The 24,451-nt window shown below is 46.7% G+C and overlaps 2 protein-coding genes across 2 annotated transcripts in view; one reads left to right on the top strand and one right to left on the bottom strand.

Annotated features, from left to right (window-relative positions):
- The window catches only part of ADAM12 (ADAM metallopeptidase domain 12), a 1,000,652-nt gene that overhangs the window by 684,165 nt on the left and 292,036 nt on the right, over positions 1-24,451 (top strand).
- On the bottom strand, positions 14,838-15,611 carry LOC143930029 (integrase/recombinase xerD homolog). Its single transcript, XM_077453930.1, has one exon. It carries the CDS (start codon positions 15,609-15,611, stop codon positions 14,838-14,840), a length of 774 nt encoding a protein of 257 aa, XP_077310056.1.

Raw genomic sequence — 24,451 nt, 5'->3', positions numbered from 1 at the left:
TGCCGGGAGAATTCTAGCCAGAAATGGTCTTCATGGAAAAATGGCAGCCCAAAAGCTGTGCCTCCAATGTGAGAACAAGGCTAAGTGACTCAACTATGTGCAGAAAAATGGCAGCAGGTGCTGTGGACTGATGAGTCAAATGTGATGATTTAGCCCCCACAGGGCCCTGATCTCAACATTATCAATCTGTCTGGGATTACAGAAAGAGACAGAAGGATTTGAGGCAGTCTACATCCACAGAAGATCTGTGGTTAGTTCTTCAAGTGATGTTTGGAACAAACTACCCGCTGAGTTCCTTCAAAAACTGTATGCAAGTAGAAGAATTGATGCTGTTTTGAAGACAAAAGGTGGTCACACCAAATTATGATTTGATTTCTCATCTGTTCATTTACTTCTGTTTTTTTTAAATTGATAAACATGAACTATTACCACTTCTGTTTCTGAAAGGATTTTAACCAATTGCTTACTGCATACTTAAACCACCTTTCTGCCCAGGCCAATTTTTAGCTTTCTTTTGGTGATATTTAATCATTGCTGGGGTTTTTATTTTTTGCTAAACAAACAAAAAAGGCTGACATCTATCTTTTTTTTTTTTTTTTTCAACATTTTCATAGTATGTTCTAAAATTTTGCAAACAGGTCATTTTTCTCCTTCATTGATGTGCGCTGATGAGGCTGCACTGATGGGCACTGATAAATGGCACTGATGAGGCTGCACTGATAGATGGCACCGATAGGCGCCACTGATAGCGCTGATAGGCACTGATAGGTGGCAGTGATAGGTACTGGTAGGTAACACTGATAGGCAGCACCAATAAGACACTGATAGGTGGCACTAGTGGGCGCTGCTTAGTGCTGATAGGTGGCACTGGTGGGCACTGCTTAGCAGCAGTGGCTCTCCGTGTGCAGGGCCGATATCCCATTTACACAAGATGGTAATCTGCTTTTTGTTTTCTCCTTACGCTGCCAGCGTGAGGAAAAAAAGCCAATTAGGGACTTCTGTTTACATCGGCTGTCATTGGCTGACAACTGATCACGTGGTACGGGGGCCGAACCCCTTACTCCAATCTGTGAGTCTCATGGACGTCTTTTGGCTATAGCGTGGGCAGCAAGAGGTTAATTTACAGCAATTTTTCACGGCTGCTTAAAACATTTGCACAGTAGTGTATATATACTGTAATTTACAGTTTTAGTAGGTTATGGTACTAATATAAGTTGGGACAAGGGTTTTCCCCAGAACTTCCTACACAACGATCAGTGTTGTATTCCTGCATTTGTGGGAATGCCAGGCTGTATACTATAAACTCTGGGCTCCTTTTGCACCCCTGGAGCTGTTTTACACTTATTGACAAGGCTTTTAAAGTGTCAGTTCGCTGTCAGCGCTTGCTCTCCACCGCAGAGAAGTCCCATTGTGGAAGCTTGAAATTGATAATGCTAAAATGTTCCTGACAAGCGCTCATGATTGAGGCACGGCAGTAATGCACAATCTACAGGGAAGAGTCTGGAGGTGGGCTCGCAAAGAACATCTTCACTAAATGTACGTTTAATTGGTAGAATTCTCCAATTCCGTCGGGCAGCCATGTACCAAAACAGTTTACCAGTGTTTACAAAATGACATTTGACTATTACGTTTTTAAATCAGAGCCAGAGCCCAAAGTTTAAAAATGGATAAATAAACAGCTGGGGCCAAGAAGGAAAAGCAAACCGGTAATAATTGCAAATATTATGGCAAAAACATTTCAGCCGTGCTCAAGCCAGTTCACTCAGGTTACCTTTATGTGAGTTTTATCAGTTCCTGAACCACCCGGAGAAACTCTGGACAGTGATATTACACTTTTATGTTGTTTTCATGTTTTCAGCCAGCTTCAATTTGTTGCGAGTAGGGTCTCGTCCTCTTGTTACATGATTGTCTTCTGTAGACACTAACCCTACAGAAGCCAGCATTGAAATCAGGGCGCACACTGGCTTTATTCACCACAAGAAATGAATTTGATTTCAGAAAAAAAAATACACCAGTGTTGTGATATAAACTCACCGGCAACTTTATTAGGTCCACCTTGCTAATACCGGGTTGCACCCCCTTTTGCCTTCAGAACTGCCTTCATTCTTGGTGGCATAGATTAAACAAGGTGTTGGAAACATTCCTCCGAGATTTTGGTCCATAGTGACTTGATGGCATCACGCAGTTGCTGCAGATTTGTCAGCTGCACATTCATGAAGCGAATCTCCCGTTCCACCACATCTCAAAGGTTCTCTATTGGACTGAGATCTGGTGACTGTGGAGGATATTGGAGTAGAGTGACCTCATTGTCATGGTCAAGAAACCAGTTTGAAATGATTTGAGCTTTGTGACATGGTGTATTATCTTGCTGGAAGGAGCTATTAGAAGATGGGACACTGTAGTCATAAAGGGATGGACATGGTCAGCAACAATCCTCGGGTAGGTCGTGGCCTTTATATGATGATCATTTGGTAATGAGGGGTGAAAAAAGTGCCAAGAAAATATCCCCCACACCATTACACCACCACCAGCCTGAACTGTTGATACAAGGCAGGATGGATCCATACATTCATGTTGTTTATGCCAAATTCTGACCCCTCCATCTGAATGCTGCAGCTGAAACCGAGACTCATCATACCAGGCAACGTTTTTCCAATCTTCTATTGTCCAGTTTTGAGGAGCCTTTGCGAATTGTAGCCTCAGTTTCCTGTTCTTAGCTGTGGAATTGATAACTGTAAGCGCAAAAGACCGTGCAACTGTAAGCATTAAAAGGATAGTCATATACATTTCGTAAATCTATTGGAGTCAATGATTGGTTTATAATGGCGGCATCTGTCATCCGAGAAAGCCAACTCTGTGATACAGGATAAAAAAGGGGAAACACAGGAGGCGCCAACTAAGTGCAGTATTAAAAGCATGATTTAATGGCAATTGTGTACCTTTCCATTAAATAATGATTTTAATACTGCATTTAGGTGGTACTTCCTGTGTTTCCCCTTTTTTATCCCGTTCTTAGCTAACAGGAGGGGCACCCAGTGGGTTAGTCTACTGCTGTAGCCCATCTTTTTCAAGGTGTGATGTTGTGCGTTCAGAGATGGTATTCTGCATACCTTTGTTGTAACGAGTGGTTATTTAAGTTATTTGGCTGGTGATTGTGTGTGTGTGTGTGTGTATGTATATAATGTATGTGTGTGGGTTTGTATGTATGTGTGTGTGTGTGTGTATATATATATATATGTATATATATATATATATATATATATATATATATATATATATATATATATATATATATATATATATACATACACACACACACACACACACCGTGGGAGGATAGTGCCAATCTCTACACTACAGAAGCTAAGGAAAGGTGGAAAGGTGAGTATATTATCCTTTATTCTGTGAATAATATCATCCCATTCTGTGAACATTCAGCAAGCAAAATTTGGTGGATAAGGCATTGTAATGAATCTTTTCCGTTACTGGCTTAACCACTTAACAACCGGCCCATAGCCGAATGACGGCTACAGGGCGGTTGTTTAACTCTGGGAGGCCGTCATATGACGTCCTCCAAGAATTCCTCCAAGAATTCCGCTCTCTGCATCTGCAGTGCCCACATCGCTGCTCACCAAAATTTAACCCCTCAATACCCTGCAATATTCTGCAGTACCAGCAATACTCTGCAGTACCAGCAGTACCAGCAATACTCTGCAGTACCAGCAATACTCTGCAGTACCAGCAATACTCTGCAGTACCTGCAGTACCAGCAATACTCTGCAGTACCTGCAGTACCAGCAATACTCTGCAGTACCAGCAATACTCTGCAGTACCTGCAGTACCAGCAATACTCTGCAGTACCAGCAATACTCTGCAGTACCAGCAAATACCCTGCAAATACTCTGCAACACCCGCCAAAACTCTGCAACACCCGCCAATACTGTGCAACACCCGCCAATACTCTGCAGTACCTGCCAATACTCTGCAGTAAAATTCCAGACAATACTCTGCAATACCCTGCCAATACTCTGCAATACCCTGCCATAAATTGCCATACTCGGAGATACCCAGCCATACTCTGAGATACCCTGCAATACCCAGCCATAGACACCCCCCCCTCCCGCCACCCTCCGGTGCTTCTACCGACTCGCCAATACAATCAAAGCCAGAATCTTTTTTATTTTTTTTATTTCAGGCTTTCCAGCCTAGAGGTGAGATGTAGGGTCTTATTGGCCCCATATCTCACTGTAAAGAGGACCTGTCATGCCATATTCCTATTACAAGGGATGTTTACATTCCTTGTAATAGGAATAAAAGTGATAAAAAAATTATTTTTGGGGAAATAAAATGTCAAACTAAAATAAAGTAAAGTAAAATGAACAATAAATTTTTTTTTTTTTTTTAAAGTGCCCCTGTCCCCATGTGCTCGCATGCAGAAGCGAACGCATACGTAAGTCCCGCCCACATATGAAAACGGTGTTCAAACCACACATGTGAGGTATCGCCGTGAACGTTAGAGCGAGAGCAATAATTCTAGCCCTAGACCTCCTCTGTAACTCAAAACATTTAACCAGTAAAAAAAAAATTTAAAGCGTCGCCTATGGGGATTTTTAAGTAGCGACGTTTGGCGCCATTCCACGAGCGTGTGCAATTTTGAAGAGTGACATGTTTGGTATCTATTTACTCATCTTTCACATTATGCAAAAATTGGGCTAACTTTACTGTGTTTTTTTTTTTTAAGCACAAAACTGTTTTTTTTCCCAAAAAAAGCATTCGTAAAAATTGCTGCGCAAATACCGTGCGAGATAAAACGACCACCATTGTATTCTCCAGGGTGTTTGCTAAAAAAACATATATAATGTTTTGGGATTCTATGTAATTTTCTAGCAAATAAATTATGATTTTTACATGTAGGAGAGAAATGTCAGAATTGTCCTGGGTGCTCCAGAACGCCTGATGGCGCTCCCTGCATGTTGGGCCTCTGTATGTGGCCACGCTGTGTAAAAGTCTCACACATGTGGTATCGCCATTCTCTGGAGTAATAGCAGAATGTGTTTTGGGGTGTAATTTGTGGTATGCATATGCTGTGTGTGAGAAATAAACTGATAATATGACAATTTTGTGAAAAAAAAAAAGTTAAAAAAATGTTGATTTTGCAAAGAATTGTGGGAAAAATTACAACTTCAAAAAACTCATCATGCCTCTTACTAAATACATTGGAATGTCTTCTTTCCAAAAAGGGGTCATTTGGGGGGTATTTGTACTTTTCTGGCATGTTAGGGTCTCAAGAATTGAAATAGACCGTCAGTACTTCAGGTGTGATCAATTTTCAGATATTGGCACCATAGCTTGTGGACTCTATAACTTTCACAAAGACCAAATAATATCCACGAATTTGTACTTATTTTTACCAAAGATATGTAGTAGTATAAATTTTGGCCAAAATTTATGAAGAAAAAATTACTAATCCTGCAAAATTTTATAACGGAAACAAAGAAAAATACATTTTTTTACAGAATTTTCGGTATTTTTTCTTTTATAGCACAAAAAAATAAAAAAACGAGCAGTGATTAAATACCACCAAAAGAAAGCTCTATTTGTGTGAAAAAAAGGACAAAAATTTCATATAGGTCCAGTGTTGCATGACTGAGTAATTGTCATTAAAAATGTGAGAGCACCGAAAGCTGAAAATTGGTCTGGTTATTAAGGGTGTTTAAGTGCCCAGTGGTCAAGTGGTTAAACTGACTTCTAAGAAAGTCAGAATATTTATTGTATAGAGAGACTCGCACTTTTGTAGTAGTGTACATTTTAGTGTGAGAGTCATCTAAGCAGATACACCTACCAGAACAATCAATTTGACAACCTATGAATAGAGGTTCAAATGTATAATTCTCAAGCAGTGCAGGTTCTGCCTCAAGGTGCATCACCAATAAGGGGTATATTAACCGTCGTGTTGTAAAGCGCTGTGCAAACTATTAGCGCTATATTCTATATAATTATAATATTCACCCCACAGTGTTTTACATAGGGAAAGAAGGACCTTCAATAAGCCAACAATATCATTGAGGTTGAAGGTCCACTATGAAGAACAGAGCTGCCCCTGAAAGCCAGGGTAAGAATTACAAACACAAGCCTAGGTAGTTAAAAGATTCATACACTGTTCAGCTAGTGCAGAGATAGCAAACCTTTTTGAGCCCGAGTGCCCAAACAGTGTCACAAAACCAACTTATTTATTTCAAAGTACCAACCTAGCAGCGGCTCTGTAAAGAGGATGGGACTCATCATCCCTCTGAATGAGCCCTAAGGGACTAAAAACTTATGATTCTGCCCAGAAAAAAATCTTTTATGCTTTTTCAAAGGAGTTTGTTACACTCAGAATGTAGGGATCAGGAATGCGTTACACTCAGAATACAGGGATGAGGGATGCATTGTAATCAGAATACTGGGATCAGAGATGGCTGCATTGTGCTCAGAATACTGGGATCGGAGATGCATGTGCTCAGAATACATGGATCAGAGATGGATGCATGCGCTCAGAATACTGGGATTAGAGATGTATGCATGTGCTCAGAACACTGGGATTATAGATGGATGCATGTGCTCAGAATACAGGGATCAGAGATGGATGCATGTGCTCAGAATATAGGGATCAGGGGGTGATGTGTAGGCCCCTTCACACCCCCCCCCACATACATAGAAGTGTCCTCTGCACCCCCCCCCCCCCCCATAGCACTGTCCTACCTGTGTATGTACAGCCAAAGTCCTCCAAATTGCCATGCTTCAGTGCCCAAGCCCCTGAACAGGAAGCCACTCTCCAAGTCCAGGAAGGGAGGAGTCATTCTTCTCTTCCTCGTTATCAAGAGGCATCGCGCGCTGCTTACAGCAAAGACTCTGTGTCCATTCCACTGGGCTGCCCTCAGTGCATGCAGGGAGGGCTTTATTCACATCTGCCACCCCACTGCATGATAGCACTCATGATAGGAAGGGAGCCGGCTCCTCCATGTCTGCACCGCCAGTGCAAGTGACTGCCTTGCTGGGGGATTCCCTCCCCTATCCTGGAGGCATCTGTGGGGCATGCGTGCCATAAGTTCGCCATCACTGAGCTAGCGCATCAACTATTAGAACTAAACTAAGGTCAGCCATACATGGAGCGAATTTCTTTCCTGCAACCACGGGTAGGAGGAAATACTGTAAATTTGCTTAATTCCCCTAGACTCGGTGCCCCAAGTGAGTTTAATCCAAAACTTTCAGTTTAAATTGTGTATTCCTTTAAATGTAAGCTTAGTTCAGATGTACACACCAGACACAGTGCCTAATGTAATAAGACAGAGTATACAGATTTTACTATCTCTGCTCTGCCTGGGAAAGGATTTAGAAAATTTGACCCGCTGTATGCAAATCACTAATCTTGATTTTTATTTGAAACATTTACCTATTCTCATTCTGTGTGTTTTCAGCTACACCCCCTTGACTAATCATCTAAGCTTTCTGATTTGCTGAAACCTTACTAATGAGCATAGAACTTGCAATATTGTGTGCTTTAATTAAAGAGAGCATGAAATAAGGGGAAAAAATGAAACTGCTGTAAGTATAATGTGCAGGCTCTCAGTTGCTTGTACAGGAGTATAGAGGGCCACCTTCTGTCACAGCTAAATCACAGCCAGTTCTGACAGATAAATCCCTGAAGATTTCCAAACTTGCTGATAAGCCCTGACCCTCAGGTTCTTTTTGGCCCATCACTGTGATAAAAGGCTTCACTGACCAGGAGGAACGTGGAGGAAGCAGGAAGGGGCGGGTGAACTTCAGCACCAGAACTGCTGAAGCTTCCAGAGCCAGTTGGAGGGTTTTGCAGGCTGCTTTGGGAACACACAGACACTTTTTTATTGTCAATAAATATTCAGGTTTTTTTTCAACAATATAAGTCTAGGTCAGTGTTTTCTAAAGTTGTCCTCAACTAACAGTTCATGTTTTTTGGATATCCACAGTGGAGGGTAAATCATGTCATGAATTTAGGCCAAATAAGGCAGCAAGCAGTGGGTAGGACACCTGCTGTATATTAAAAAATGTTTTTCCGTGTGTTTTGCCCATACAGTTGAAAGCTGTATAGCTTAAAACTTTCATAACTAAAAGGTAAAAGGAGGACTTAAGTACTTTTCTTTTCTGAAGAAAATATTGCCACAGGTCCCCTGATGTGTGTGTGTGTGTGTATGTATATATATGTGTAGCGGCGTCTCCTGAAGAGCACGCGCTATGCGGTTTTTTTAAAGCTAAAGTTGCCTAAACTGCAGGTTTGGGTACAATTATATAAATTGGGCCTCGGCATCAGTCTGACTGGACTGTGAGATGTTCAGCCTGGCCACAGGGGGCACTGTCTCTTCTGGCAGGCATGGAACTATGGCCTGGTCAGGTGCTTAAGTTACTCTCTCTCGGGGCCCGCCAGTGGGAGTGGCGCTCTTACTGTGCTTCTGGGAGAGGGTACTTAAGATGCGGATGTCACTTGGTTCAGGATTCCGGTCCAGTATGATGTGCTGACTACATGGTCCTGGTCCTCCTGACCAGCCCCCGGGAAGGCTATGGCCTGGGGTGTGGATCCACTAGACTTTAATGTCTCGGGGCTGGCTAGCTTGAGGCAAGGAAACTAAAGGAGGATTCTGAGGTGGTTGGGTGCCGTCTCCGGTTTGGGACTTCAAGCATTCCAGGGGAGGACTCTTCAGAAGAACACCACGTACAGGTTGGTTTTCTTAGCAAGAGCCTGGAAGGGCGGAAGTAACCGAGAGAATCTGGACTTGTGGATATTGCCAAGCAGGCTGAACGATCCAGGTATCCTACAAGTGTTCTGAAGCTTAGTTTTCCTATGTGTTCTACAACAACGTCTGTGGCAGAGACATTATCTTGTACATTTCTACAACAACGTTTGTGCCAGAGACTTGTTCCTGAGTAAGCACCTTGTTGGCTGCTAGGCCTTGTGAGAGAGGGACTGTCCAACCTGAGTGATCATCCAGCTGTGAATGGCTATTCTCTGGATGCAGTCAAAGTAAGCAAGTTCTTCAATGTTTTTTTGACTTTGGCACTAAGAGTACCGGAACTTCCTTTCAAATCCTCTGATCCCAAGTTGAAAGACTGTTCAATTGTCTGAGTTTTGCAAATAAAATCCATTCAAGTGGATCTATTGTCAGTCTCAAGTTACTGGGCCATTTGCCACGGGACATCCCCTAAACGTGCAACAAGGAGAACGGAAGTTAACGGTAAGCCCAAAAAATAACCAGCAGCTCCTTCGGGGGTTAGTGCTACATATATATATATATATATATATATATATATATATATATATATATATATATATATATATACACAAATATATACACACACACAGCACAGGAGTGCTGACCACATGCTGAAATTCCCTAGAAACTTTGTTATGTAATCTCTGAAGGGGAGAGTCAATGTTGTTTAAATCATCAGATTTTTTCTTTCAGCAGAGATCAGGTGACAAAGAGCCTGGGGCTCAGCAAAGAGAAGGATTCTTGGAAATTTGCATTTTTTCGGCTTCTTCAGATGTTATTCATCTATCCCAGCCATGCTCTTTAATATAGTTGTATGATGAAGCCCAACCACTGGTAATTACAAAATAAATCATCCTTGCCAGTAATTCTAGGGCATATGGAATAAGGTGGAATTCCTTTTCTGGCAACCTTCTGTCATCTGTACGACCAGGACTGTACGTCCCCCAAAGCTACTTCTATAGGAGGCTCTGGGCCACAACCGCACATTCACATTATCAATTACAATGCAGGGCAATAGCCCTGCAATGTACATGACGATGGTGAAGGACTTTCCAAAATCTGGAGTAGAGGACAACACTGAAGTTAAAGGGGTTGCAAAGGTAAATGTTTTTTCACCTTAATGCATTCTATGCACGGGGCTGTGTGATACAGCGAGCGGCTATAGCCGCCGGCTGTATCAAAGGAGCGCGCCCGCAGATGCTTCTCACCATGCGAGGGAGCTCGCATGAACGTGAGAAGCATCTGCGGGAGGATGCCGAGACAGCCGCCGAGGGACCCCAGAAGAGCAGGTTCGGGGCCACTCTGTGCAAAACGAGCTGCACAGTGGAGGTAAGTATAACATGTTTGTTATTTTAAATAAAAATAAAAAATCACTTTACAATCCCTTTAAGGAAAATATTTGACCTTATTCCTCATCCTTTTACAGCTTAAAGCGATTGTAAAGGCAAGACGGTTTTATTATCTTTTTTTTTATAATCTTTTTTTAAGCATTGTAATTGAACAAATCAAGGGGAAAGAACCCCCAAAAATAAACAATAACAAAATAGGTATACAGAATATAGGAATACTAGGAGTCATCACTCACAACATATGTAATGGTTATAAAAGAGAATCTGAGAGCTACCACATTGCTATAAAACACAAGGGAACTTTCCTATGTCACTGACTTTCGGTCCCTGTGGACATATCTCCTCACCCGACTGGCAGAGAGCCCCACTCTCGGGAGGGGAAACGAAAATGTGTTTAAAGTTCATAGAAGATCAAGCCATCATGTTGCTGAACTCCTATTCACACTCCAAGAACACGGTCGTAGTGCTCACACCTGGTTCATGGCTACTTAGATGCGGTACCTGCTAAGTCGACATTAGATGGGTCAAGGTCAGCCAAGGCCAGTTATTTGAATGTGTGGTCTGCAAGTGCCAGCTGTGAAATTCAGATGGTAGGGTTAAAATTTGGTGTAAACAACATGAATGTATGGATCCATCCTGCCTTGTATCAAAGGCTCAGACTTGGTGGTGTAATGGTTTGGGACCTTTAGTACCAACTGAGCATCGTTTAAATGCCACGGCCTACTTGAGTATTGTTGCTGACCATGTCCATCAGTTTATGACTACAGTGTACCCATCTTCTGATGGCTCCTTCCAGTATAATAATGCACCATGTCACAAAGCTCAAATCATCTCATCTCTGGTTACTTGAACATGACAATGAGGTCACTGTACTCCAAAGGCCTCCATAGTCACCAGGTCTTAAACCAATAGAGCACCTATGACATGTGATGGAACTGGAGATTTGCTTTATGGATGTGCAGCCGAAACAAATCTGCGGAAACTCTGTTATGAGATATCAATATGGAATGTTTCTAACACCTTGTTGAATCTATGCCATGAAGAATTAAGGCACTTCTGAAGGGAAAAGTTCTCAAAAAGGGGGTCCAACCTGGTACTAGCAAGGTGTACCTAATAAAGTGGTGGGTGAGTGTATGTCTCACTACATATTACACACAGGGACACAGTGCTGGATTTGGGAACCATTCATGAGCTGAAATAGTATAGATGTGTTTTTTTTACCATGGGATTCTTCTTTGGTATTTGCAGCCACTTGAGCTTAACATTCATTATTCTCATCCCCATAAGGATCAAAAATGATTTACTTGTATCCCTTCTGCCTTTTACAGGCATGTGAGTATGATGGCATCCGCATATAATTTTCATATAGTCAGCACCAAGGAAGAGAGAAAACAATAAGTTATCTTTTTCCTACCTAATCACAATATAAATATTTAATACGACTGGGAATCGGCCAACATGGCAAAACTGTTTATATCTCAGCCATAAAACTGTGGAATAAGCACTCTACAGCTTTTTTACATTGTACAGTGGGAAACGCTGTATTGGGAAATGTTTTTAGAGCATTAAAGTTTTGGTTTACATTGTGCTGATTAATATGACGACCGTAAAGAAAAACTCCATCCATGACACACATTTCTAATTTAAATATTTAATTATGTGTTCTTGGTATTGCATAATTACATAGTACAGTGAAACCTTGGATTGCGAGCATCATTTGTTCTAGAAACATGCTTGTAATCCAAAGCACTTGTATATCAAAGCAAATTTCCCCTTAAGAAATAATGTAAAATCAGATGATTCTTTCCACAATAATTTATTCATAGGTCCTTCAGTTTATAGTCCATATAAAAAGGTTATAGCAGTGTGATAGGTTGTGTGACCATAAAATGTCCATCCACAAATGGAAGCCTCCACAAGGGGATTAGAAGCAAACTCCAGCAGGAGCCACAGAGTATAAAAGAGAAGAGAGGTGCCTCTAAGTGTAGCAATATGGTTACATTTAATGAAGGTCCAACATTTAGCAGCTCACATGGTTGATTAAAAGAGACACATCTAAATATGCAAGCACCTGGGATAAAGCTGTCCACATAGACCATCCTCCAGACCACCGGCTCTCATCGCTGTCAATCTACAATCGTGACCGGGAAGACTATCCTGCAGTAGAGCGATCTGAAAGTGAGGCTTGAAGTGCTCTTGGAGCTCGGCATAGAAGGGATGACGTCGATGGTAGTGTGGAGGATGGTCTATATGGACAGCTTTACCCCAGATGTCTGCATACTTAGATGTGCCTGTTTTAATCATCAACCATGTGAGTTGCTAAATGTTGTACCTTAATAAAATGTAACCATATTGCTACACTTAGAGGCGCCTCTCTTCTCTCTTATACTCTGTTGTGACTTGACGCTACTTGTATATCAAGACATTGCTTGTATATCAAGTCAAAATTTATGAAAACATTTTGATTGTCTTGCAAAACACTCTCAAACCAAGGTTTTACTGTAATTAAATCCAGCCTATTCATAGTCTTATGCACAGTGGGTGGAAAAAAAAGCATTCTTGACTTTGTATGTGGCAGTCCAATTAGTGCCCTAGTTTCATCTTTGCACTTATGAATCCTACTAATTTCAGGCTGGCTGTGCCAATAAAAGCTCTTGACTAGTGTAGATAAGAGGCACCTCCTCGTTTTTTCCCCACTGCGGCCCCACCGTTACACCCCCCAACCTGTCTCCCGATTCTTATCTATAGAAAATGAGACCACACATTTTATGGGGTATAACCGGCCACAGCAGCCTTTTATTTATAAATATATAAATATATATAAAATATATATCAAAATATCAACATATAACCATTTAAACCATTTTAACCTCGATAAACCTCAATATATAACTCTGAAACCTCCTCAGTTTTCTGACCCCGGTGGCTTGTATGGCACTTTCCCAACACCATCTCACTTTGTTACACTGCGGGCAAGCTAACCGTACTAGGCCTCCGGCCGTGATAGCATCAGCCCGGAGACAACTCCCTACCCGCAGTGTCCAATATCCCATAATCAGCTAACCCGCGTTAGCGGTAACCCAGGGAGCCCATGTCCCTAATGGGCCCCCCAACACTTCCATTTCCTGGGTCAGTTACCACCATACAAGCCACCACCACCGCCCGCAAAACAGCTGCCATGACAAAACTCCACCTACAACGTAAAATAATTAGTTGTCCCATCAGCTCCTAAACCAAAACAAAGGGGAGGGTGGGCGGGAACTTTCTTCTCCTCGTGCTCCTACCGTTGTTACCCCTCCTCTTCCTGTTCTACTCCTTTTAAAGACTACCCACCCCCTTCTTCTAACCACCCCCCTCTCCTCTCTATTTACTTCACTTAACCCTTTCCTGTGCCCTCCTCACACTGTCATGCTGTCCCTACACTACCATTCGTTTCCCTCTTTCTCGTTCCCGGGACTTTCTTGACTAGTGTAGATAAGAGGCACCTCCTCGTTTTTTCCCCACTGCGGCCCCACCGTTACACCCCCCAACCTGTCTCCCGATTCTTATCTATAGAAAATGAGACCACACATTTTATGGGGTATAACCGGCCACAGCAGCCTTTTATTTATAAATATATAAATATATATAAAATATATATCAAAATATCAACATATAACCATTTAAACCATTTTAACCTCGATAAACCTCAATATATAACTCTGAAACCTCCTCAGTTTTCTGACCCCGGTGGCTTGTATGGCACTTTCCCAACACCATCTCACTTTGTTACACTGCGGGCAAGCTAACCGTACTAGGCCTCCGGCCGTGATAGCATCAGCCCGGAGACAACTCCCTACCCGCAGTGTCCAATATCCCATAATCAGCTAACCCGCGTTAGCGGTAACCCAGGGAGCCCATGTCCCTAATGGGCCCCCCAACACTTCCATTTCCTGGGTCAGTTACCACCATACAAGCCACCACCACCGCCACCAGCTACCAAGGGGGACCCCCTCACCCTTGGGAGCCCCGCCACACTCTCAGAGCCCGCTGTATCCCCTCCTGCAAGCCCAGGGCCCAAAGATCCATCCCAACATCTGAGAGATGTACCCCATCTCGCAACAGATACAGCCCGACATCCCTTTCCAATTCCCGATGCCGAACCACCAAACCCCCATTCCTGAGAACAAACTGGCCCACCCTCTTGTTCACCTTAATTCTGGTTTTATTCAGGCTCGCTACGGACCGGGCCAACCGCCAACACGTCCTGGCCACAATGTCGGACCATACGATTAGCATTCCGGGGAAAAGGGTGCTCAAACGCAAGAAATCCAACTTAACGTCACGAATGAGCTCCCTGGCCGGCCGGCCCCCCAGATCGTTGCCCCCCACGTGGAGCACCAGCACGTCAGGCGGCCTATCCAAGCGCGCCACGTGCAGCACCTCCGGTAACACCCTACCCCACAGCATGCCCGGCCTCCCAATCCACCGCACACAGGCCTCCTCCCGAGGAACCCCCAACTGCCTGCCATTCTGCCGCATGTCTGCCCTTCTGGCCCCCCGGAACACATAAGAGTGCCCCAATATCCACACGAGGCCTATCTGGAATCCATCTGCAACAACATAGAAAAACCATAGATCACAGCAGGCTTGAAGAAAACACACAGACACCAACACAACATACACCCCACCGAAAACCTCCCCCCCCCACATCCGGCCACGGGCCCTAGTCCACCGCCAGCTCCGGCCGAACGTAAGACCGGAAACGAAGCGACTCCCAACGCCCTATCCTCCGGACCGCTGCCTCGTCCAACCCGCAACGAGCGGCTTCCGTAGCCGCCCCAATACGGAAGGAGTGCGAGGCAAACTGCGAGCTATCCAAGCCGGCAGCCGTCAAGCATTTGCGAAAAACTGCCACAAATTGGAATCTTGACAGCAAAGACCCATCCGCGTGAACCAGCAGCGTCCCGTCCCCACCTGGCCGAACACCCAAAAACTCCCCCACCGCCTGCACGGGGCACAATGGCGACCCCTCCAGCCGATATAGGCACACGCGCACACCTCTACCCACCTGATCCGTCTTAGACCGCCGTAACAAAATCTCCACCCTATCACCCAACATGCGCACATCCTGCGCCAAAATCCCCCCAGGGAGCCCCCTCGACGGACTCACCAATTCGCTCACCCTGAACGCGCCGAAAAAGGCCAGCGCAAAAGCCGCCCGAAACAACGACGCCTCAAACCCAGAGGAGCAAATCGACCCCAGCCTACCCACCAAATCCAGTAAGTTGCCGAACGTCACCGGCCTCCTGGTATCCCTACGTTTTCGCGCACGACGATAGCCTTTCATCGCCTGCCGAATGCAAAAGCCCTTGGTAAAATCCGCATATCCATGCAACTTAAACCAGAAGGCCAGCCCCGCCAGCTTCCGATCCATGGCGGAGACCGACACGCCCCGTTCCAGACCCCGGGCCACAAAATAGAGAACCAACATCTGCATCTCATCAGCAGCCGCCACCCCGCCGACCTGGCCAACAAACTCCCGCCACTCACACCACACCTTACCGTAGGCCCGCCAAGTGGTGGCGCTTACCGACCGCTCGATCCACCCAGCGAGGACTCCCAGACCATCGACCACATCCAGCTGGGGCAGGGAACACCCTCCCTTTCGGCCGCCGGCGCCAACTCTCGAAACCTGACCCACTGGAAACGAGACAAGGCGTCAGCCAATGTATTCTCAACCCCCGGCAAATGCACTGCATATAAGAAAATGTTCAGCTCCAAGCAGCGCAGCACCAAGTGCCGCAGCAACCGGACGACATGGAGGGAAGACGCCGAGATGCGGTTAATGACCTGAACCACGCCCAAATTGTCGCAATTCAACCTAACCTTCATATCTCGGAACGCCGCCCCCCAAACCTCCACCGCCAAAACTACCGGAAACAATTCCAGCAGCACCAGATTCTTACACAGCCCCGCCTCCACCCACTCCACCGGCCAAGGAGCCGCGCTCCACTGACCGCCAAAGTACGCGCCGTACCCTGTAGAACCCGCTGCATCAGTGAACAAATCCAAATCCCCATTGCTCACCGGCCCACCAGGCCAGAGGGAACGGCCATTGTACTTCGCCAAAAAGGTGTGCCACACCTTCAGGTCTTCCTTGTGTTCACGCGTCAGCCTGATGAAATGAGTGGGCGATCGAACCCCCGCCGTGGCCGCCGACAAACGCCGACAGAAAACTCTACCCATAGGAATTATCCGGCACGCAAAGTTCAGCTTCCCCAGCAACGACTGAAGCTTCCGCAGCTGTACCTTGCGCAACCCGGCCACCCCTTGAAGTTCGGCCCGCAAGTCTTCCAGCTTCCCCTCCGGGAGCCGGCATTCCATGGCCTCAGAATCGATCACGATCCCCAAAAAACTAAGGCGCACCGTCGGGCCTTCCGTCTTGTCCGCCGCCAACGGGATACCGAACCACTGGGCCGTCTGTTGCAACGTAGCCAGCAACACCGCGCAAGTGTTCGTGCCGGCCGAGCCCACGCACAGGAAATCGTCCAGGTAATGAATTATCGAATTCAAACCCGAAACGTCCCGAACCACCCACTCGACGAATGAACTGAAGGTCTCAAACAAGGCGCACGAGATCGAGCACCCCATGGGAAGGCACCGATCCACATAAAATTCGCCTTGCCAACAGCAGCCCAACAAGTGAAAGCTGTCGGGATGGACCGGCAGCAGGCGGAACGCCGACTCCACGTCCGCCTTTGCCAGCAAGGCCCCCCGCCCACACCTGCGCACCCACGACACCGCGGCGTCAAAAGACGTATATGACACCGCACAAGCCGCCGGGTCAATCGCATCGTTGACGGAGCCCCCTTTCGGAAACGAGAGGTGGTGGATCAACCGAAATTTATTCGGCTCCTTCTTGGGCACCACCCCAAGAGGGGACACCACCAAATCCGCCAGCGGCGGCTCCCGAAAAGGGCCCGCCATCCGACCCAGCGCCACCTCCTTCCCCAATTTTGCCCCAACCACCCCCGGGTGCAACAACGCGGAACGCAAGTTCCGCGCCATCGCCGGAATCGCCTCCAAAGCACTAGGGATCCGAAAACCCTCCGCAAACCCCTCCCGCAAAAGCCGGGCAGCCGCCCGGTCCGGGTATCTACTTAGGAAAGGCTCCATCCTTTCCCCCCTCACCGGCGTCGTCCCTTTTGTTCGCCAACTCTCCTGGTCGCCCCTTCCCCTTTTTAAAACACCGGGAACCCGAGTGGGAGCCGCCGCAGCCGGAGCACTCGTGTTTGAAGCGGCAAGAACTTCCAAACTTGCAAGTGCCGTCGTTAAACTGCCAGCAGAGTCCCCGTTTGTTGGAGGCCGGCTGTCCCGAGGAAGAGGAACCTCCGGCCCCCCCTGGAAAAAACTGGGAAGGGGCCCTCGCCGAGGACATCAACCTCATCCAGAGGCTAATATCCTTATGGTCCCACCGCAACGAGGGCCTAACGGCCCTCCGCTGACGGAACTGCTCGTCGTAGCGAAGCCACGCCGTGCCTCCGTACACCCGGTAAGCCTCCCCCACGGCGTCCATATAACAGAACAACGCCGAACAGTGTTCGGGGTTCTTCTCCCCTATGACGCTGGCCATAATGGCGAAAGCCTGCAGCCAATTCGCGAACGTGCGCGGAATCAACCGATATCGCCGCTTCTCCTCATCCTCCTTCTTACTATCGTCAGGTTTTACCCTGTCCAAATTAAACTTCTCAAGGGGGAGCAGCGAGAAAATCTCGACGTACTCCCCCTTCACTATCTTCTCCCGCACCTCCGGCTTCAAGTGCGACCCCAACGGACCCTCAAAGCAGACATATACTTCGCATTTCGCCGCGTCTGCTATGCGCACTATGTCCGCTCTACCACCGCCGTCTGGGGACGCCACCGTCTCCCCCGCCCCCGTCGCTACAGCCGAAGCGACCTCAGCCGCCGCCGGGGGCACCACCACAGCGGGAAGGGCTGCCACGGCCGGCGCCGCAGCCCGCACCTCCCCGACCTTCTCACCCCCCGCAGCAGACGGCCCCCACGCAGCAGCCGGCGTATCCTTCCCACCGGCGTCCTGCGCAAAGCGCTGCACCAAATCCCGCAGACCCCCCAACAGGGCCTGCAGCTGCGACTCGGACCCCCCCGCGGCCGACCCGATAACGCCCTGGCCCACCCGCCCCCCGGCGGACCCCCCAGACTCTGACCCGCACACCCCGGTCCCTGAACCACTCCCAACAACCCCAGACAAAACAGGAACCGTAGAAGGGAAAAACATAGACATGGACTTACCGGGCCGACCAGGGAAGGACCCCGCCGCCGCTCCGTTCGCCTCCACCGCCGACGGACGCTCCTGCTGACCCTCATGGTCGGATTCGCTCAGCTCCCCCTCGGACAGGACCACGGGCATGCGCAGGGGCTCCGCGTTCTCCACCTGAGCCCGGCGTGTAGCAGGTCCACCAGGCCCCCTCCGACCGCGACGTCCGTCCGAATCACTGGCCTGTCCGGCTCCTCCAGGGATGACGTCCGCTGCCGCCACTGTGCTCCTCAGCCGCCGTCGGCCGCCATCTTGACCACGCCGCCTCACATCTGAACCGCCGGCCGGGGATGGGGAAGGCCCGGCGGTCGTGGTACATGCTGCCCCGCGCCGAGGCCTCCCCCTCCCCCCGCGTGGAGGGGAGAGGGAGCCCGGATCCTCCGGAGATCTCCGCCGCGCGGGCGGGGGGGAGGGGCTAGCCCGCTCCGAAGCCCCGCCCACCGAGCGCCGCTGTAGCCGAGGATTCCGTCCAGGCACCGGACCAGCGGAAGCCGGTGTGCGCTTCGCTGGCGGGCCTGACGGGTCCCTGCCGGGGGGGCTCCTATCTGTGCGGGCAGCTCGAGGGGACACATCCGGCGAAAAACGCTCCGGAGGCCGAGACCTCCGGGCGCGTGGCGTGGCCGATCCCCCAGCCTCAGCCTGGTCCCTGAGAAGCGGCGCCACCTGCCGCTCTAGCCACTCCGGTCCATGGCAGGCAGCGGCCGCTCGTAACTGAGCAAAGAGGGCCTCAAACGCAGCCATCACTAAAGCTAACTAACCCACTCTCGCAGCTACACTTCTCCTGAAACTTTCCAACTTTCTTCTCCTCGTGCTCCTACCGTTGTTACCCCTCCTCTTCCTGTTCTACTCCTTTTAAAGACTACCCACCCCCTTCTTCTAACCACCCCCCTCTCCTCTCTATTTACTTCACTTAACCCTTTCCTGTGCCCTCCTCACACTGTCATGCTGTCCCTACACTACCATTCGTTTCCCTCTTTCTCGTTCCCGGGACTTTCTTTCTTGTGGAACCTTGATGGCTAGAGGCCCCTGTTTCCCCCATCTTTGAAATGCTCTTTCACTAGATATCTGTACTTAAAGTGGATGTAAACCCAATGTCATCCTTTCTAAACTACTGCCATAGGGGTTATCTATAAGGATATACATGCCTCCTGCATGTATCTTTACCTGTTAAATGTCTCCCCTCTGTCTGTTATGAGACCCTAAAAACTGCAGATTCTGTGGGTGTGTCTGTTGTCTGGAGCTCAGTCGGTGGAGTCGTGATGTCAGTAGACTCCCCGCCCACCTCTACACTCTCCTTGTCCATATGAATTTTCTCCTGTGTATTTCGTACACTGAACTTCTGCTATGATCTCTAACATCCAGTGAAAAGACAGGAAAGTAACCACATGACTTCAGCATGCCCAATTATTCTGAGGTGTGGAACATCCAATCCTGGCAGAGCAGCAGAATAAAGGAGTGGGAGGGAATTAAAAAATAATGCATGTCTCTTAGGCTAGTGCACTAGATATGTAAATCACCTGTCACTCACAGCAAGGGGGAGGATTTGACAAAGATTTTCTCTATCAAGATTTATCTCACTGAACAATAAAAGAGCTCAGAGCTGGATTAACACTTTATGGCAAGACTGGGCTCAAATGGAAGGAAATCGTATACTCTACATTATGACATTAAAAAAAAAAAAAAAATATATATATATATATATATATATATATATATATATATTCGGGTTTACATCCACTTTAAGAGGCTAAAGACAGCATTCTTGTAAATGCATTGAATGACAAAGTGAGGCAGAGATTCCCATTAGCTTACTTGTGTCTTGCTTGTGTATTAAGCCAATTAGCTCAGCACACCCAGTATTAGAGAAGGCCTGAAAGGCCGCGTACACACGCGGGGACTGTTCGCCCAACTTTGTTCGTCAAACAGTTTGAGCGGACAGTCCGCTCAAAATTAGCATGGACGGACTTGGCCACACACGACGAACGAACAGTCCGCTGAAACTTGCGCGATGACGTGAACGGCACGTACGACGGGACTAGAAATACGACGTCCTATACACTGCAATGCAACCTTCGCCGTGTAAATCCTTTCTGAGCATGCGCGGAACTTAGTTTGACGAACAAGCCTACACACGGGCGGACTGTCCGCTCAAACCAAGTTTCAGCGGACAGTTTTACGGAATTTCCGAAAAACTTTGTTCGTCAGACTGTCCGCTGAAACTGTCCGCTGAAGCCCACACACGAGCGGACTGTCCGCCGAAACACTGTTCAGCGGACAAAGTTGAGCGAACAGTCCCCGCGTGTGTACGCGGCCAAAGAGGTATCAAATTCACTTAAAAGTTTCACCATAGTTTTGTGGCATTTTTTAATCCATAACATTGTATAAATTAGGTGCACCGACCCATTTGAAAACTGTAGGGATTTGAATGTCACCTTGCAGTCCTTAGTGATATGAGGGTGATCCTTGACTTAAGCAGAGAATATTCACTTTATTTAGCCTCCTGGTTGGTACATTGTTGGTAAAGGGCCGATGACCCATTTCAGTGGCCTTCTTCTCCCAGGCTCATAGCTTTGCAGAAAATGAAGCAACAATAGTATAACAAATTAGTATAGGAGACAGCCAGCTGGACGAGATTAATGTCAGCATTTAATTTAGAGATTTGTCCCATGGGTAAGTTTACATGCAAGCTTTTCTTGTATGACCACATTGTCCAACTAGACCCAGAGTGCATGTGTCAAAATGAAATGCCCGGCACATTCTTTACTGTTGAACCCTCCCTTTCAGATACATGGCCAGAAGAGAGAACAAAGCCACTTACAGTGGATATAAAAAGTCTACACACCCCTGTTAAAATGTCAGGTTTCTGTGATGTAATAATAAGGGGAAAAAGATAAATCATTCCAGAACTTTTTTCCACCTTTTAGGCTGGGTTCACACCTATGCGAATTGGATGCGAGTTTCCCGCATAGCATAGCAGGAGATTTTGATCGGCTCTCTATGGAGCTGGTTCACACATTTCAGCAGAGGCTATGGTGTGAATTGTATAGGAGCTCTGTGCATCTTTTGGTCCATTTAAGGTCTAAATTCAGCCCAAAATTCAGGCTGAAATCGGACCTGAAACAGTGAATGAAGATGTGCCAGACTCCTGCTGTGAGCCGCTGCGTTCTGTACTGTAAACAAAGCCCTAAATGTGACCTATAAACTGTACAACTCAGTTGAAAAACAAACTGAAATATTTTAGGTGGAGTGAAGTAAAAAAAATAAAAAATAAAAAAATATGGGTGCATAAGTATGCACACCCTTAAACTAATACTTTGGTGAAGCAACATTTGATTTTATTACAGCACTCAGTCTTTTTGGGTATGAGTCTATCAGCATGGCGCATCTTGACCTTGCAATATTTGCCAACTCTTCTTTGCGAAACACTCCAAATCTGTCAGATTGTGAGGGCATGTGCACAGCCCTCCTCAGATCACCCCATAGATTTTCAATTGGATTCAAGTCTGGGCTCTGGCTGGGCCATTCCAAAACTAATCTTCTTCTGGTAAAGCCATTACTTTGTTGATTTGAATGTATGGTTTGGGTCGTTGTCATGCGGAAAGATGAAGTTCCTTTTCATGTTCAGATTTCTAGCAGAACCCTGAAGGTTTTGTGCCAATATTAACTGGTATTTTGAACTTTTCATAATTCCCTCTACCTTGACTAAGGTCCCTGTTACAGCTGAAGAAAAACAGCCCAAAACATGATGCTGCCACCACCATGCTTTACAGTGAGTATGGTGTTCTTTTGGTGATGTGCAGTGTTGTTTTTGCGCCAAACATATCTTTTGGAATTATGGCCAAAATGTTCAACATTGGTTTCATCAGACCAGAACACATTTTCCCACATGCTTTTGGGAGAATTCAGATGTCTTTTTGCAAAATTTAGCCGGGTTTGGATGTTTTTCTTTGTAAGAAAAGGCTTCTGGCTTGCCACTCTACCCCATAGCCCAGACATTTGAAGAATACGGGAGATTGTTTTCACATGTACCACACAGCCAATACTTACTAGATATTCCTACAGCTCCTTTAATGTTGCTGTAGGCCACTTGGAAGCCTCCCTGACCACTTTTACTTCTTGTCGTTTCACCAATTTTGGAGGGATGCCCAGTTCTTGATAATGTCACTGTTGTGCCATATTTTCTCCACTTGATGACTGTGTTCACTGTGTTTCATGGTATTTCTAATACCTTGTAAATTGGGGACAAGTCAGGGAAAACAGGTGACCTGAGGTCACAGGGACCCCAAATTTGGGTAGTAGGTAGCCCAAGTCATACCCCACCACTACTAAAACCACTGGAACCTATGGTTCCAGAGATATGGGGCTCCTTGCACAGCCTGTCAGATGCTAAATACAGAGCGGCCATTTTAAATGCAAGCTGACACACTCTGTTTGCAGCAGACTGAGAAGTTGAGCTCACTGTGCCTCTCACTTATCAGAGGCACTGAGCTCAATGAACAGCTTGGAGTCTTGGTCCAATGGTAAAGTACCATTGGTACTAGCTGTCCAATAAGAATGCTGCAGTGGAGGCACGCCTCTCACTGCAGTGTCATAGAAGGGGCATGAAAAAGTACTGTTATATTCAAGCTAAATCATATATTTATATGCAATATGTTATAACATAATAATTTATTATTTATCTATTTACTGTGAAATTACTGGTTGGAAGTTATAACTTCAAACTTCAGCAATTTTTCTGTTAAGCCACCTGCTTAAAGTGGTTGTAAGGGCCGGTTCACACAGCGATGCGCGGCGAGGCGTCTCCGACTTGCCTCGCCGCGACCTGCACGGACCTCAGCGGCGACTTGCAGAGGACTTCTGCATAGAAGTCAATGCAAGTCGCCCCCGAAGTCGCCCCGAAGTAGTACAGGAACCTTTTTTCTGAGTCGGAGCGACTCGAGTCGCTCCTCTCAGAACGGTTCCATAGCACTGAATGGGGGCGACTTGCGGGAGCGAGGCGAGGCGAGCCGTGTCGCCTCGCCTCGCGTCGCAGTGTGAACCGGCCCTTAACCTTATTTTTAAACTTTATGCAACAGGTAAGGCTGTACTGCACAGTTTAGGAGAGATCCCCTGGCCCCTGCACGTGCCGATGACATCGGCACATGCACACTAGAGCAAACTGACACAATGGCACCTATGTGCCGCTGCATCAGTCTGTGTGCCGTTACCAGCGTCTCCCACACGCATGCAGGGGAGTGACGTCATCGCGGCTCCAGCCAATCACAGTGCTGGAGCAGCAATACCTGGAATTAACTCTGGGACGGCATGTCGGCGGCCGGAGGGGGAGACTAGAGCGGCTTTGGGGGCTTCAATCAGAGGTAAGTAATACATAATGAGCTAGTATGCTATGCATACTAGCTCATTATGCTTTTGTCTTGCAGGTTGTCTTTTTTTTTTTTTTTTTACAAGAGTTTAGTTCCTCTTTAAAGCAGAGTTCTGCTTAAAAAAATTAAAAGTCAGCAGCTACAAATTCTGCAGCTGCTGACTTTTAATAATTGGACATTTACCTGTCCCAGGGTCCAGCAATGCGGGGGAATGAAGTCTTGCTCGTCTCCCCCTTCTCTCTGCGGCGCTGGCATTGTCACTGTGGGCACCCGGCCGCCCGGGAGGAAGTGGGAGCTAGAACCCCCCCCCCCCCAAAAAAAAGAGTTGTCAAATGTGGCATGTCAGGGAATCACCTTCCCTTAAAGCGGAAGTTCCATTTTTGGGTGGAAATATATATATGTGTGTGTGTGTGTGTGTGTGTGTGTATATATATATATATATATATATATATAAAATATATTTTAGGACACACCCTAGGAAATAAAATGGTGGTCGTCGCAATTTTAAGTTGCACAGTATTTCTGTTCTGAAATGATTGAAATGAAACCTGACATTTTAACAGGGGCTTTTTAGACTTTTTATATCCATTGTAGGTCTATATATAAAAGCTCCAGCTAAAACTTTTATTTTTCCATGGA

The sequence above is a fragment of the Lithobates pipiens genome, unplaced genomic scaffold, assembly GCF_037356315.1.
Source record: "Lithobates pipiens isolate NorthernLeopardFrog02 unplaced genomic scaffold, aLitPip1_a1.2 Scaffold_25, whole genome shotgun sequence".
Lineage (NCBI taxonomy): Eukaryota > Metazoa > Chordata > Amphibia > Anura > Ranidae > Lithobates > Lithobates pipiens.
The sequence above is the reverse complement of the archived record's forward strand: the minus strand, read 5'-3'. Positions and strand labels throughout refer to the sequence as shown.

Bases quoted from the DNA above. Each gene is read 5' to 3' on its own strand.
- LOC143930029 (XM_077453930.1), bottom strand. From the start codon at position 15,611: ATGCAGATGTTGGTTCTCTATTTTGTGGCCCGGGGTCTGGAACGGGGC.